The 13209-nt window shown below is 42.2% G+C and overlaps 1 protein-coding gene across 1 annotated transcript in view; it reads left to right on the top strand.

Moving 5' to 3' along the window:
* Positions 1-13209, top strand: part of LOC124722210 (dynein axonemal intermediate chain 3-like) — a gene marked incomplete at its 5' end in the record, with an annotated part of 287800 nt that overhangs the window by 155096 nt on the left and 119495 nt on the right. The window contains one exon of the mRNA XM_047247406.1: positions 11755-11988. Within this exon, the coding sequence (XP_047103362.1) occupies positions 11755-11988 (234 nt within the window). The remainder of the gene's footprint in view (positions 1-11754; positions 11989-13209) is intronic.

The following is a 13209-nucleotide window of genomic DNA, read 5'->3' as shown; positions in this document are numbered from 1 at the left end:
GATTGCTGGTAGTGGTGGTCGCGAGAATGTACGGTCTCAAGGAGACGGGACTCCGGACGGCCACGTGGCACTACCAACAAAGAAAACCACCACGTTCGGCGTATGGCTCTGGCACATCGTACTGCATCTGCAGCACCAATTTAAACAGCAGTTGGCACCACAGTGAGACAACGAGCTGCTGCAAATCGGTTACTTCAACGACAGCTCCGAGCCAGACGCTCTGTAGAGTACATTCCACTGGTCCCAAACCACCGCCATTTGCGACTTCAGTGGTGTCACGCGAGAGCCCATTGGGGGACAGGGAGGAGGTCTATTGTGTTTTCTGATGAAAGCTGGTGTCCTGTCTCGGTGCCAGTGATGGCCATGCGTTGATTGGGATGAGGCCAGTTGAGCGCCTGCAATCAACCAGTCTGCGTGCTAGACACACTGGACCTACACCTTGAGTTATGGTCTGGAGTGCGATTTCGTATGACAGCAGGAACACTCTCAACGTTATCGCACGCATCCTGACTGCAAAATTGTACGTCAATCTGCTGATTCGTCCTGTTGTGCTGCCATTCGTGAACAGCATTCCAGGCGGTGTTTTCCAACAGGATAACGCTCGTCCACATCCCGCTGTCGCAACTCAACGTGCTCTACAGAGTGTCCACATGTTGCTGCTCGGTCACCAGATCCGTCTCCAACTGAGCACGTATGGGATATCATCAGACACCTCCAGTGTCATCCGCAAGTAGCATTAACCATCCTTGTACTGACCGACCAAGCGCAACAAGCATGGAATCCCATCTCACAAACTGACTTCCTGCACCTGTACAACAGCATACATGCACGTTTGAACGCTTGCATTCAACATCCTGGCTGTTAACCGGATATTAATGTACCAGCATTTCACATTTGCAATGCCTTATCTCGTACTTAATTAACCTATGGTCTTGCAGTGTTAATCACACACACACACACACACACACACACACATATATATATATATATATATATATATATATATATATATATATGTTGTTGTGGCCTTCAGTCCAGAGACTGGTTCGATACGGCTCTCCATGTTACTCTATCCTGTGCACTCAACATCCTGGCTGTTAACCGGTTATTAATGTACCAGCATTTCACATTTGCAATGGCTTATCTCGTACTTAATTAACCTATGGTCTTGCAATGTTAATCACACACACACACACATATATATATATATATATATATATATATATATATATATATATATATATATGTTGTTGTGGCCTTCAGTCCAGAGACTGGTTCGATACAGCTCTCCATGTAACTCTATCCTGTGCAAGCTTCTTCATCTCCCATACCTACTGCAACCTACATCCTTCTGAATCTGATTAGTGTATTCATCTCTTAGGCTCCCTCTACGATTTTTACCCTCCACGTTGCCCTCCAATGCTAAATTGGTGATCCCTTGTTGCCGCAGAACATGTCCTGCCAACAATGCATGCCCAAACGTTCACAGAAAATCTGTGTTGATGACGTGATTGCACAATTGCGTGCGGATTCTCGTCAGCCCACACATGTTGATTGTGAAAATTTACAATTTGATCACGTTGGAATGAAGCCTCATCCGTAAAGAGAACATTTGCACTGAAATGAGGATTGACACATTGTTGGATGAAGCATTCGCAGAAGTGTACCCGTGGAGGCCAATAAGCTGCTGATACTGCCTGCACACGCTGTACATGGTACGGAAACAACTGGTTCTCCCGTAGCACTCTCCATCAGTGACGTGGTCAACGTTACCTTGTACAGCAGCAACTTCTCTGACGCTGACATTAGGGTTATCGTCAACTGCACGAAGAATTGCCTCGTCCTTTGCAGGTGTCCTCATCGTTCTAGGTCTTCCCCAGTCGCGAGTCATAGGCTGGAATGTTCCGTGCTCCCTAACACGTCGATCAATTGCTTCGAACGTCTTCCTGTCGGGACACCTTCGTTCTGGAAATCTGTCTCGATACAAACGTACCGCGCCACGGCTATTGCCCCGTGCGAATCCATACACCAAATGGGCATCTGCCAACTCCGCATTTGTAAACATTGCACTGACTGCAAAACCACGTTCGTGATGAACACTGACCTGTTGATGCTACGTACTGATGTGCTTGATGCTAGTACTATAGAGCAATGAGTCGCATGTCAACACAAGCACCGAAGTCAACATTACCTTCCTTCAATTGGGCCAACTGGCGGTGAATCGAGGAAGTACAGTACATACCGACGAAAGTAAAATGAGCTCTAACATGGAAATTAAGCGTTTCCGGACACTTGCCCACATAACATCTTTTCTTTATTTGTGTGTGAGAAATGTTTCCCGAAAGTTTGGCCGTACCTTTTTGTAACACCCTGTATATTATAACGGTGCAATGAACACATCACGCACTGGAAGTGTGAAGCAAACCATTCCGCATTTTCAGAGCATTTAATACACAATTGTCATGCCAGAATTCTACCAGCATAGAACAAGATATACAAATCATGTAGATAAATAACCACATCAAGGTGCTTTACACCAGCGCAGCACAGCTCCCATATGCAGATATCCATTGCAGAGAACAAAACGTGATAAACGACGACTCACTTATCAATACAAACTATCTGCTAAACTTAATAAAAGAAACGATAAAGTAAAAAAGCATCCATGCTGTGCAACAGAATTTCGTGTGGTAATAAGCAGAAGAAGAGCAGCTGTAAAAGGGAAAAAGAATGGGTGTAAAACAGCATCTACGATATTCATAAGTAGAAATTTAAACTATTATTACGTTATAGGGAAGCAGAAAGTGCCAGAACTGTTTACATTCTCAGTTTATAATTCCCCACATGTAAAACAAAGTAGTATAAACACAAATACGTACAAAATTCAGGTCACAGAAGATGCCTTGCAAATAATAAACTCGAAACGCGTTTGATAAGAAAAATTTGTTTTACTCTGTAGTAATCCAAAATAATAATTATCAACATAATATTGCTTGTTCATTAGTTACTGTAGTACTCATTTAATCTTCAGCATTGTTCTGTAGCACCAGATTTAGAATTATTCTGTTCTCTTCTTGTCTGAACTACTTGTCATTCATGTTTCACTTCTGTACAAGGCTACACTCCAGAGAAATACCTTCAGAAAACCCTTCCTAACACTGGAATCTATATTCGATGTTGTCAAATTTCTCTTCTTCACAGATTCTTTTCCTGGCACTGCCAGTCTACATTTTACAACATCTCTACTTAGACCATCATCAGTTATTTTACTACCCATACACAAAAACTCACCTAAAGCTTTTAATGTATCTTTTCCCATCTGATTCGCTCTGACTTGCCTGATTTAAGTCAACTACACTTTATTACCCTTGTTTCGCTTTTGTTAATGTTCATCTAGTGTCCTCCTTTCCAGATACTGACCGTTCCTTTCAACTGCTCTTCCAAATCCTTTGCTGTGTCTGACAGAATTAAAATGTCATTGGCAAAACCTCAAAGTTTTTTGTTGCTTCTCCCTGAACTTTAATCTCTTCTCCAAACTTTTCTTTGCTTTTCTTTACTGTTCAATGTACAGATTGAAAACCATTGTGGATAGGCTACAACCCTGTCTCACATCCTTCTCAACCACTGCTTCCCGTTCATGCCCCTCAACTCTTATAATCACCGTCTGGTTTCTTTACAAGTTGAATATAATCTTTCACTCCCTGTATTTTACCAATGCTACCTTCAGAATTTCAAACAGTGCACTCCAGTCAACAATGATAAATGCTTTCTCTAAGACTACAAATGCTATAAGCATAAGATGGTCTCTCTTTAACCTATCTTCTAATACGTTGCAAGGTCAGCATTTCCTCAAGTGTTCCCACATATCTCCAGAAGCCGAACTGATCTTCCCCAATTCAGCTTCTACTAGTTTCTCCGTTCTTCTGTAAATAATTCGCGACAGTATTTTGAAATCTTCACTTATTAAACTGATAGTTCGGTAATATTCACACCTGTCAGTACCACATTGCTTTGTAATTGGAATCAGCACATTCTTCGTGAAGTCTGAGGGTATTTACCCTGCGTCACATACCTCGCGCACTAGATAGAATTCTTTTGTCATGGCTGGCTCTCCCAAGATTCCCAAAACTTCTGAGGGAATGTCATCTATTCCAGTGGCCTTTTTTAGACTTAGATCTTTCAGTGCTGTGTTAAATTCTTCATTTATTTCCTCGTTCCTTCCTGTAATACAACCTTCAAGTTCATTACCCTTGTACAGCACCTCTATATTTCAGCTTCTTTTTTTTCCTTAGTACTGGTCTTCCATTTGAGGTCTTGATATTCATGTAGTTGCTACTCTTCTTTCTAAGGGCTTCTTTTATTTTCTTGTTTGTGGTATCTATTTTTCCCCTAGTTATACATGCTTCTATAGCTTTGTATTTATCCTCCAGCAATTTCTGCTTAGCCATTTTGCACTTTACGTCAATCTTATGTTTTAGACATCTCCATTTCCTTTCGCCTGCTTTATTTTCTGCAGTTCCGTGTTTCCGACCATTTGCCTAACCTACCACAGTTCTCACATGCTCATTCCTCCTCATATCGCTTTGCAACGTTATTCCCAGATATTTAAACCACTTGACTGTGTCAAGCAGGACTCTAGTAATACTGTATCGGAACGTTTCAGGTTTTATCTTCCAACTCATCCGCATTAACTTACATTTTTCCACATTTAGAGCTAGCTTCCATTGGTCACACCAAGTGGAAATTTTGTCTAACTCGTCTTGTATATTCCTACAGTCACTCAACTTCGACACCGTTCCGTACACCCTGTCGGCCAAATCATTTACGTATATAAAGAACAACAGTGGTCGTATCACACCTCCATGTGGCACTCCAGACGATACCCTTGTCTCTGATGATCACTCGCCGTGACAGCATACTGGGTTCGATTGTTTAAGAAGTCTTCGAGCCGCTCACATATCTGTGAACTTATTCCATATGTTTGTACCTTCGGTAACAGCCTGCAAAGGGGCGCCGTGTCAAATGCTTTCCCGAAATCTAGAAATATGGAATCTGCCGTAGTTCTCAGTATATCATATTTTCTGAAACCGTGCTGATTCGTGGACATAAGCTCCTCATTCTCTAGAAAGTTTATTATGTTCGAACTGAGAATATGTTCAAGGATTCTGCAGCAAATTATTTATCGCAAGATATTAGAAATGAGTCCGCGCTCGTGGTCTCGGGGTAGCGTTCTCGCTTCCCGCACACGGGAACCCGAGTTCGGTTCCCGGCGGTGTCAGGGATTTTTCACCTGCCGCAAGATGACTGGGTGTTGTTGTGTCATCATTCATATACATTACGGTCGGAGGAAGGCAACCGCAAACCATCTCCATTAGGACCTTGTCTAGTACGGCGGTGCGGGTCTCCCCCATCGTTCCCTTACGCTCTGTCAAGAAGCATGGGATTCCATTTTCCGTTAGAAATGACACAATCAATGCTTAATGGGCATTTCCTTACCCTTTATTAACATATTAATCCTTTCTGGCATACTCCGTACTAAAGCTTTACAAGATTTTTTTTCCGAAACATCGTTATCACGTGTGTTATCTTTTCTTTGAAGCCTTCCTGTCTTGGTTTTTTCTTTACGATTGCCCATAGGTTATTCTGTGGTGTTCATGTCACAAGCCGGCCGCGGTTGTCTCGCGGTTCTAGGCGCTCAGTCTGGAACCGCGCGACTGCTACGGTCGCAGGTTCGAATCCTGCCTCGGGCATGGATGTGTGTGATGTCCTTAGGTTAGTTAGGTTTAAGTAGTTCTAAGTTCTAGGGGACTGATGACCACAGCTGTTAAGTCCCATAGTGCTCAGAGCCATTTGCACCATTTCATGTCACAACTGTTCCCAGATCAGTGTAAAACTTCTTTCAAGAATCTGAATACAGTCTTTCTTTCATGGCATGGTGCACTGTCAAGCATAAAAATTACATCAAGAATCGAAAACCACTGATTTATTTGTGGTAACAGTTGGTTTTGCAGATTTTATTTGTACTTTTGCTGCTGCATTGCACTTTCAACTATGTGCATCTTGCCGGTTTCTTTAGCAAGCATGAACTACATGTTTCACACTCTGCCATGAGTACTTCTCCTGGTATTCTTTGGATGTACTGGTTGTTTTCCTCCATTATAGTAAACACAGATACATCACTGAAGCAAGCCTTGGTCATAAACACAAAATTTTTAGTCAGATTAATGAATGATGAAGTTGTATAAAAGCCCATCATGAAATGGAAACTTCGTGAGTGTTAACAGATTATCACAATGAACAGCAAAGAAAAAATGTTTTCTCAATTAATTTTAATTGGGTAACACCCTATGCCATTGCTATTGCATTCCTGAAGTTCTTTGGCCTAGTGATGTCTTGCTTTTCATTGCTGTGCTGATCCCGCATTTCTTTGGACGACAAGCTTTTAAATCATCTTAGAATAATGTCTTCCTAACGGCTATGGCTGGCGCTACGACAGGGGTCATTCATGTGGTGATAAACTTCAGTGGATGTCAGCCTTCTGTTTTTTGTGGACATTTTTATTGTTCTATGGGAAACGTTTCATTTGGCATTTACCACATCCGTACAACGAAATTTTGAGGCTGCTCGCAGTTGTCTAAAATAAATCACATTCCTAATTCACGTATTTGCTTTCATTGAGAGGCAGCGAAACACTAGCAACTTTTCTGGGTGAAATATCTTTCGTCTTATTCATAACTGAAAACTCAGGAACAACTGCTGATGTGTTCCCTGTGCACAAAACTAACAAAGTTATCAATATGATAAAATTAATACATCTGAAGTTAAGAAATTATCTTTCGACTGACACTTCGACTGATACCACTTTTTCCTGTTTACAGGAAATCTTACCACTGCTAAAAACACTATGCTCCAGTCAGCTGCGTAATGACATTACTCAATGACAGTCGCAGAGAAATTTCAAAGAAACAACATTTAATACGACTTCTGGGGATGCATATTACCGTCAAATGACAAAATACTCCAAAAATTGGTAGACAAATTGTGTCGAGTCTAATAATTTGAACACGTCTGTACAGATTAGTTTAGTTTGTTTGGCAATCGTCAGGGAACAGAGAGATTTCCACATACTTTGCACGAAGTTCTTAATAGAGTGCATTGGAAAATGGTGTGGTCAAGCAACAGCACTACAAGAGATCACACAGCAGAATGATCTGTGATGCCCAACGCGTAGATCACGACCTCAGGAGTCTCACTAAACTGTAAGCAATCGAGTTGGATACAACAGTGTCATGCACGAAATAAATTTTGTTGGATGATGGCTGCAAGGCGATTGTGATTTTGCAAGAGAATTTGAAAGTCTTTAGAAAGCTGAAAGTGTTACCATCATTGTGAACGTTTTGTGAGATTCAGAAATGGTGATCTCTCAAAGGAGTTAAGCTGCTGTTACTAGCGGAACAAATTTACGTCTTCATCGTGAAGGTCGCGGAAGAAGTAAAATAGGCAGATACAGCCAGTGCGTAGTCCAATTGGAGAAAACAGATTTACCTGTCACGCTTTTACAAATCGCCTCAGCCCTCGCTCTTACTTGGCTCACCAATGTTTCTCACAGAATCAATTGACAACTACTGTCCAGTGTCGGTACTAATGTGGTACGCTCGAATGATTTTGTAGCTTACTGAAAAACCGTTATAGGAACCAAAAAGTCTTTGAAATGGAGATATTCTCACGCGCTAGTAGCGCTACTGTGAGGATGTAAACCAGGTTTGCTTTAAATACTCGCTGTAACGATCGTGAGCGTTATTTACGTTTGAAATTTGACTTGGTGAGTTGATGTTAGTCAAGAATAACTATAAGGCGACAAAGTCGCCATTATCAACACCTCACAGAGTTTGAAAAAGATCGTGTAACAGGACTACGAGAAGCTGGATGTTTGGATGTTTGTTCTGTGATACTGCAGAAATACTTGACAGGAATGTAGTTACTGTACATGATTGCTGGTAGTGGTGGTCGCGAGAATGTACGGTCTCAAGGAGACGGGACTCCGGACGGCCACGTGGCACTACCAACAAAGAAAACCACCACGTTCGGCGTATGGCTCTGGCACATCGTACTGCATCTGCAGCACCAATTTAAACAGCAGTTGGCACCACAGTGAGACAACGAGCTGCTGCAAATCGGTTACTTCAACGACAGCTCCGAGCCAGACGCTCTGTAGAGTACATTCCACTGGTCCCAAACCACCGCCATTTGCGACTTCAGTGGTGTCACGCGAGAGCCCATTGGGGGACAGGGAGGAGGTCTATTGTGTTTTCTGATGAAAGCTGGTGTCCTGTCTCGGTGCCAGTGATGGCCATGCGTTGATTGGGATGAGGCCAGTTGAGCGCCTGCAATCAACCAGTCTGCGTGCTAGACACACTGGACCTACACCTTGAGTTATGGTCTGGAGTGCGATTTCGTATGACAGCAGGAACACTCTCAACGTTATCGCACGCATCCTGACTGCAAAATTGTACGTCAATCTGCTGATTCGTCCTGTTGTGCTGCCATTCGTGAACAGCATTCCAGGCGGTGTTTTCCAACAGGATAACGCTCGTCCACATCCCGCTGTCGCAACTCAACGTGCTCTACAGAGTGTCCACATGTTGCTGCTCGGTCACCAGATCCGTCTCCAACTGAGCACGTATGGGATATCATCAGACACCTCCAGTGTCATCCGCAAGTAGCATTAACCATCCTTGTACTGACCGACCAAGCGCAACAAGCATGGAATCCCATCTCACAAACTGACTTCCTGCACCTGTACAACAGCATACATGCACGTTTGAACGCTTGCATTCAACATCCTGGCTGTTAACCGGATATTAATGTACCAGCATTTCACATTTGCAATGCCTTATCTCGTACTTAATTAACCTATGGTCTTGCAGTGTTAATCACACACACACACACACACACACACACACACACACACATATATATATATATATATATATATATATATATATATATATATATGTTGTTGTGGCCTTCAGTCCAGAGACTGGTTCGATACGGCTCTCCATGTTACTCTATCCTGTGCACTCAACATCCTGGCTGTTAACCGGTTATTAATGTACCAGCATTTCACATTTGCAATGGCTTATCTCGTACTTAATTAACCTATGGTCTTGCAATGTTAATCACACACACACACACATATATATATATATATATATATATATATATATATATGTTGTTGTGGCCTTCAGTCCAGAGACTGGTTCGATACAGCTCTCCATGTAACTCTATCCTGTGCAAGCTTCTTCATCTCCCATACCTACTGCAACCTACATCCTTCTGAATCTGATTAGTGTATTCATCTCTTAGGCTCCCTCTACGATTTTTACCCTCCACGTTGCCCTCCAATGCTAAATTGGTGATCCCTTGTTGCCGCAGAACATGTCCTGCCAACCGATCCTTTCTTCTAGTCAAGGTATGCCACAAATTTCTTTTCTCCCTAATTCTGTTCAGTACCACCTCATTAGTTATGTGATCTATCCATCTAATCTTCAGCATCCTTCTGTAGCACCACATTTCGAAAACTTCTATTCTCTTCATGTACAAACTATTTATCGTCCACGTTTCACTTCTATACATGGCCACACTCCATACAAATACTTTCAGAAACGACTTCCTGACACTTAAATCTATACTCTACGTTAAAAAATTTCTCTTCTTCAGAAACGCTTTCCTTGCCATTGCCAGTCTTCATTGTATATGCTCTCTACTTCGACCATCATCAGTTATTTTGCTCCCCAAATACCAAAACTCAAAAAAATTTTCAAATGTGTGTGAAATCTTATGGGACTTAGCTGCTAAGGTCATCAGCTCCTAAGCTTACACACTACTTAACCTAAATTATCCTAAGGACAAACACACATACCCATGCGCGAGGGAGGACTCGAACCTCCGCCGGGATCAGCCGCACAGTCCATGACTGCAGCGCCTGAGACCGCACGGCTAATCCCGCGTGGCTAGCAAAACTCATTTACTACTTTAAGCGTCCCATTTCCTAATCTAATACCCTCAGCATCACCCGATTTAATTCGGCTACATTCCATTATCCTCGTTTTGCTTTTGTTGATGTTCATCTTATATCCTCCTTTCAAGCCACTGTCCATTCCGTTCAGCTGCTCTTCCAGGTCCTTTGCTGTCTCTGACATAATTACAATGTCATCGGCGAACCTCAAAGTTTCTATTTCTTCTCCATGGATTTTAATTTCTACTCCGAATTTTTCTTTTGTTTCCTTATATATACCTAGACGAATGTATTCCCGAACGTTCATTACTCTACATGAATTATTTTTTGATGTTTCGATTTTTTTCCGTCAGTGTCTTCGTTGAATCCAGAACGTACAAAGGAGCTGGGTCCATAAAAGGATACGGTATTCTGCACAGTTAGTGCAAGGATATTTTCGAATTTGCTGTGGTGCAATATGTCTTTGTTTCATTTTCATGATCCCTAATGACCCTCATCACAGAGCAGTCGCCAATATCATCTAGTGCATCCCGAATAACGTGACTGTTATGTGCTGAAGCCCTGTCACATATAAAACACATTCTTACTCGTTTACGCGAGAATACTCTGCAGTAAATGTGGAAGAGTACACAGTATGAAGTCGTTACAGACACCCCCTGTAAGAAGTACTAGGAGATCCATATAGAGTGACCAGTCACCTACAGTTATCAGCACAGACCAATCTTTAACTGCTGCAGGTATCAGTTATTTAATAAGCCCATCAGCTGATTGACTTGTATCGTGTGCATCGCTCGATTATCTAACAAAATGAATTTTAGTTATTGGTTAAAAATCTTAATTGCTCGAATATTCCTCGAAAAGTATTGGACGTAAACTGCCATTAAAAATTAATAAACGACATGTTTTTGGACATATGTTTACGATAATTTTTTCCTTTTTTTCGTGTGAAAAGTCCTCCCCCAAAGTTGAAGAAGTTGCTAATGCAGCCTGAATATGATTTTCCAAATCAGTTATCAATCAGTGTAAATAAATATCTATATAAGTAAGGCAAAATGAAATTATGCATTACAGTTTTGGGGGCAATAGTTCCAAAGAAATACTCAATAGTCTCACCTTCACACTCAAGTTCGGATGCCAAGTTTTTCCGCATCTCTTCCCACACTGCACGGTGCAATCTGATAAGTCTTTTAATACATCATTGTTGGATACATGTAGCAAAATGGTGCCCACGTTTAGGAAGTCGTTAATGAACGCTAGAAGATCAGAATGAGACTTTCACTCTGCACTGGATTGTGCGCTGATATGAAACTTCCGGGGAGATTAAAACTGCGTGTCGCACCGAGTCTCGAACTCAGGTCCTTTGCCTTTCGTGGGCCAGCGCTCTACCAACTCAGCTACCCAAGTACGACTGGCGACGCGTCCTCACACATTTGGGAAATTGGGAGACGAGGTACTGCCGGAATCAAAGCTGTGAGGACGGGCCGCGAGTCGTGATTGGGTAGTTTAGCTGGTAGAGCACTTGCCACCGAAAGACAAAGGTGCCGAGTTCAAGTGTCACGCCGGCAAACAGTTTTAATCTGCCAGGAAGTTTCACTAGTAGATCAGTCTGTTTTACAAAAACATAACTTTATACAAAGACCCTATCACGCCGTTCAGAAACCTGATTGTAATTTTGAACAGCTAGATTTTGCGTTCAGAGCAAAACCTCTCATGAACATTGTTTGTATTTTCTCCAGGTATGTCGAGATGGAGTTCTGGAAAAAGTTCCACCAACTTCACCGACGCTACAGTTCTTATCGTGTTCTCTTGATGGCCACATGTATGGATGGAATTTGTTGGAAGTACCTACACCGAAACGCAAGAAAGTGGTCCAGAAGAAGTCTGCGAAGCGGCCACGTTCTGAAGGCCCCGAGCGGACGCCTGTGTCTCCGTACGCCAAACTGCACGGCTTACTGCAACCCCATTTCAAGGTAAGATAAACAGCTGGCCGATAGTTTCGACTAAGCAATAAAACCACTTTGAGCAAGGCAAGAGAAGGAAGAGGAGATTAGTGTTTAACGTCCCGTCGACAACGAGACAATTAAAGATGGATTGAGGAAGTAAACGTCTCCAAATACTGATGATGTAGATTCGAAATCCAGATGTAAAAAAATGTAAATGTCGTGTGACTAGGGCCTCCCGTGGAGTAGACCTTTTTTTTCGATTTGACGCAACTTCGACGACTTGCGCGTTGATGGGGATGAAATGATGATGGTTAGGACAATACAACACCTAGTTCCTGAGCGGAGGAAAAAATCTCCGACACAGTCGGGAATCGAACCCGGACTCTTAGGATTGACATTCTGCCGCGCTGACAACTTTTTTTTTTTTTTAAATCTCATTGCCGGCATCACTCAGCTACCGGAGCGGACGAAATCCAGATAATTCTATCTTATTTGTTTGTGGTGCGCCTATCTATTAAAAAAATATATTTGCCATCATCTTGTGGTCTGATGTCAGTATTACCACACTTTTCTAGCGTTATTTATTGCCAGTTTGAAGCATTGTTTAACAAATAGCTTGAACAAAACAAAGGACTAGTTCTAATGAATTGATAAAGTGCTCTAGGCATCCTCGGAGTAAGGATTCGTTCCGGCCATTCTTTCCGGATGTGCTACTTTCAAAAAAGTTTGTATATTACAAAGCATGATTAGTGCTGTAAACGTATTTATGTAAATTTTCCAGTGTCACAACCTGCATTCTGATATGAGTATTTTTAAAGACGAATGTTGTCTTATGGATTAAATTAAACTAAGAGGGTCGTTTAGCAAGTCATGGAACACATTTTTTAATATCAGGTTGGTTATATTCAGTTTTCCAATACACCATATTATTCCCCACTCTTTTGGCTACAAAACATTTTTCAATGTAATTTCTGTCCAATGCAACGGCCTTACTCCATCTTACTGGGAGGGCCTGTATACCCACTTACTGGTCGACAACAGAGCCAAAGTCTTGCTGCATCAATAACCTCCCCTTCATCCACGTACTGCTTCCCGTGGAGTGCATCCTTTATTGGGCCAAATAGATGGAGGTCGGAAGGGTCGAGATGTGGACTGTAGGGTGGATGAACACGAACAGTCAAGTGGAGGTCTATGAGCTCTTTTCGGATGCGCAGACTTGTGTGAGGTTTCGCATTGTCATGGAGAAGG

Source organism: Schistocerca piceifrons, chromosome X (genome assembly GCF_021461385.2).
Source record: "Schistocerca piceifrons isolate TAMUIC-IGC-003096 chromosome X, iqSchPice1.1, whole genome shotgun sequence".
Taxonomy (NCBI): Eukaryota; Metazoa; Arthropoda; class Insecta; order Orthoptera; family Acrididae; genus Schistocerca; species Schistocerca piceifrons.
Note: the sequence above shows the minus strand (reverse complement) of the source record. Positions and strands in the feature narration are given on the sequence as shown.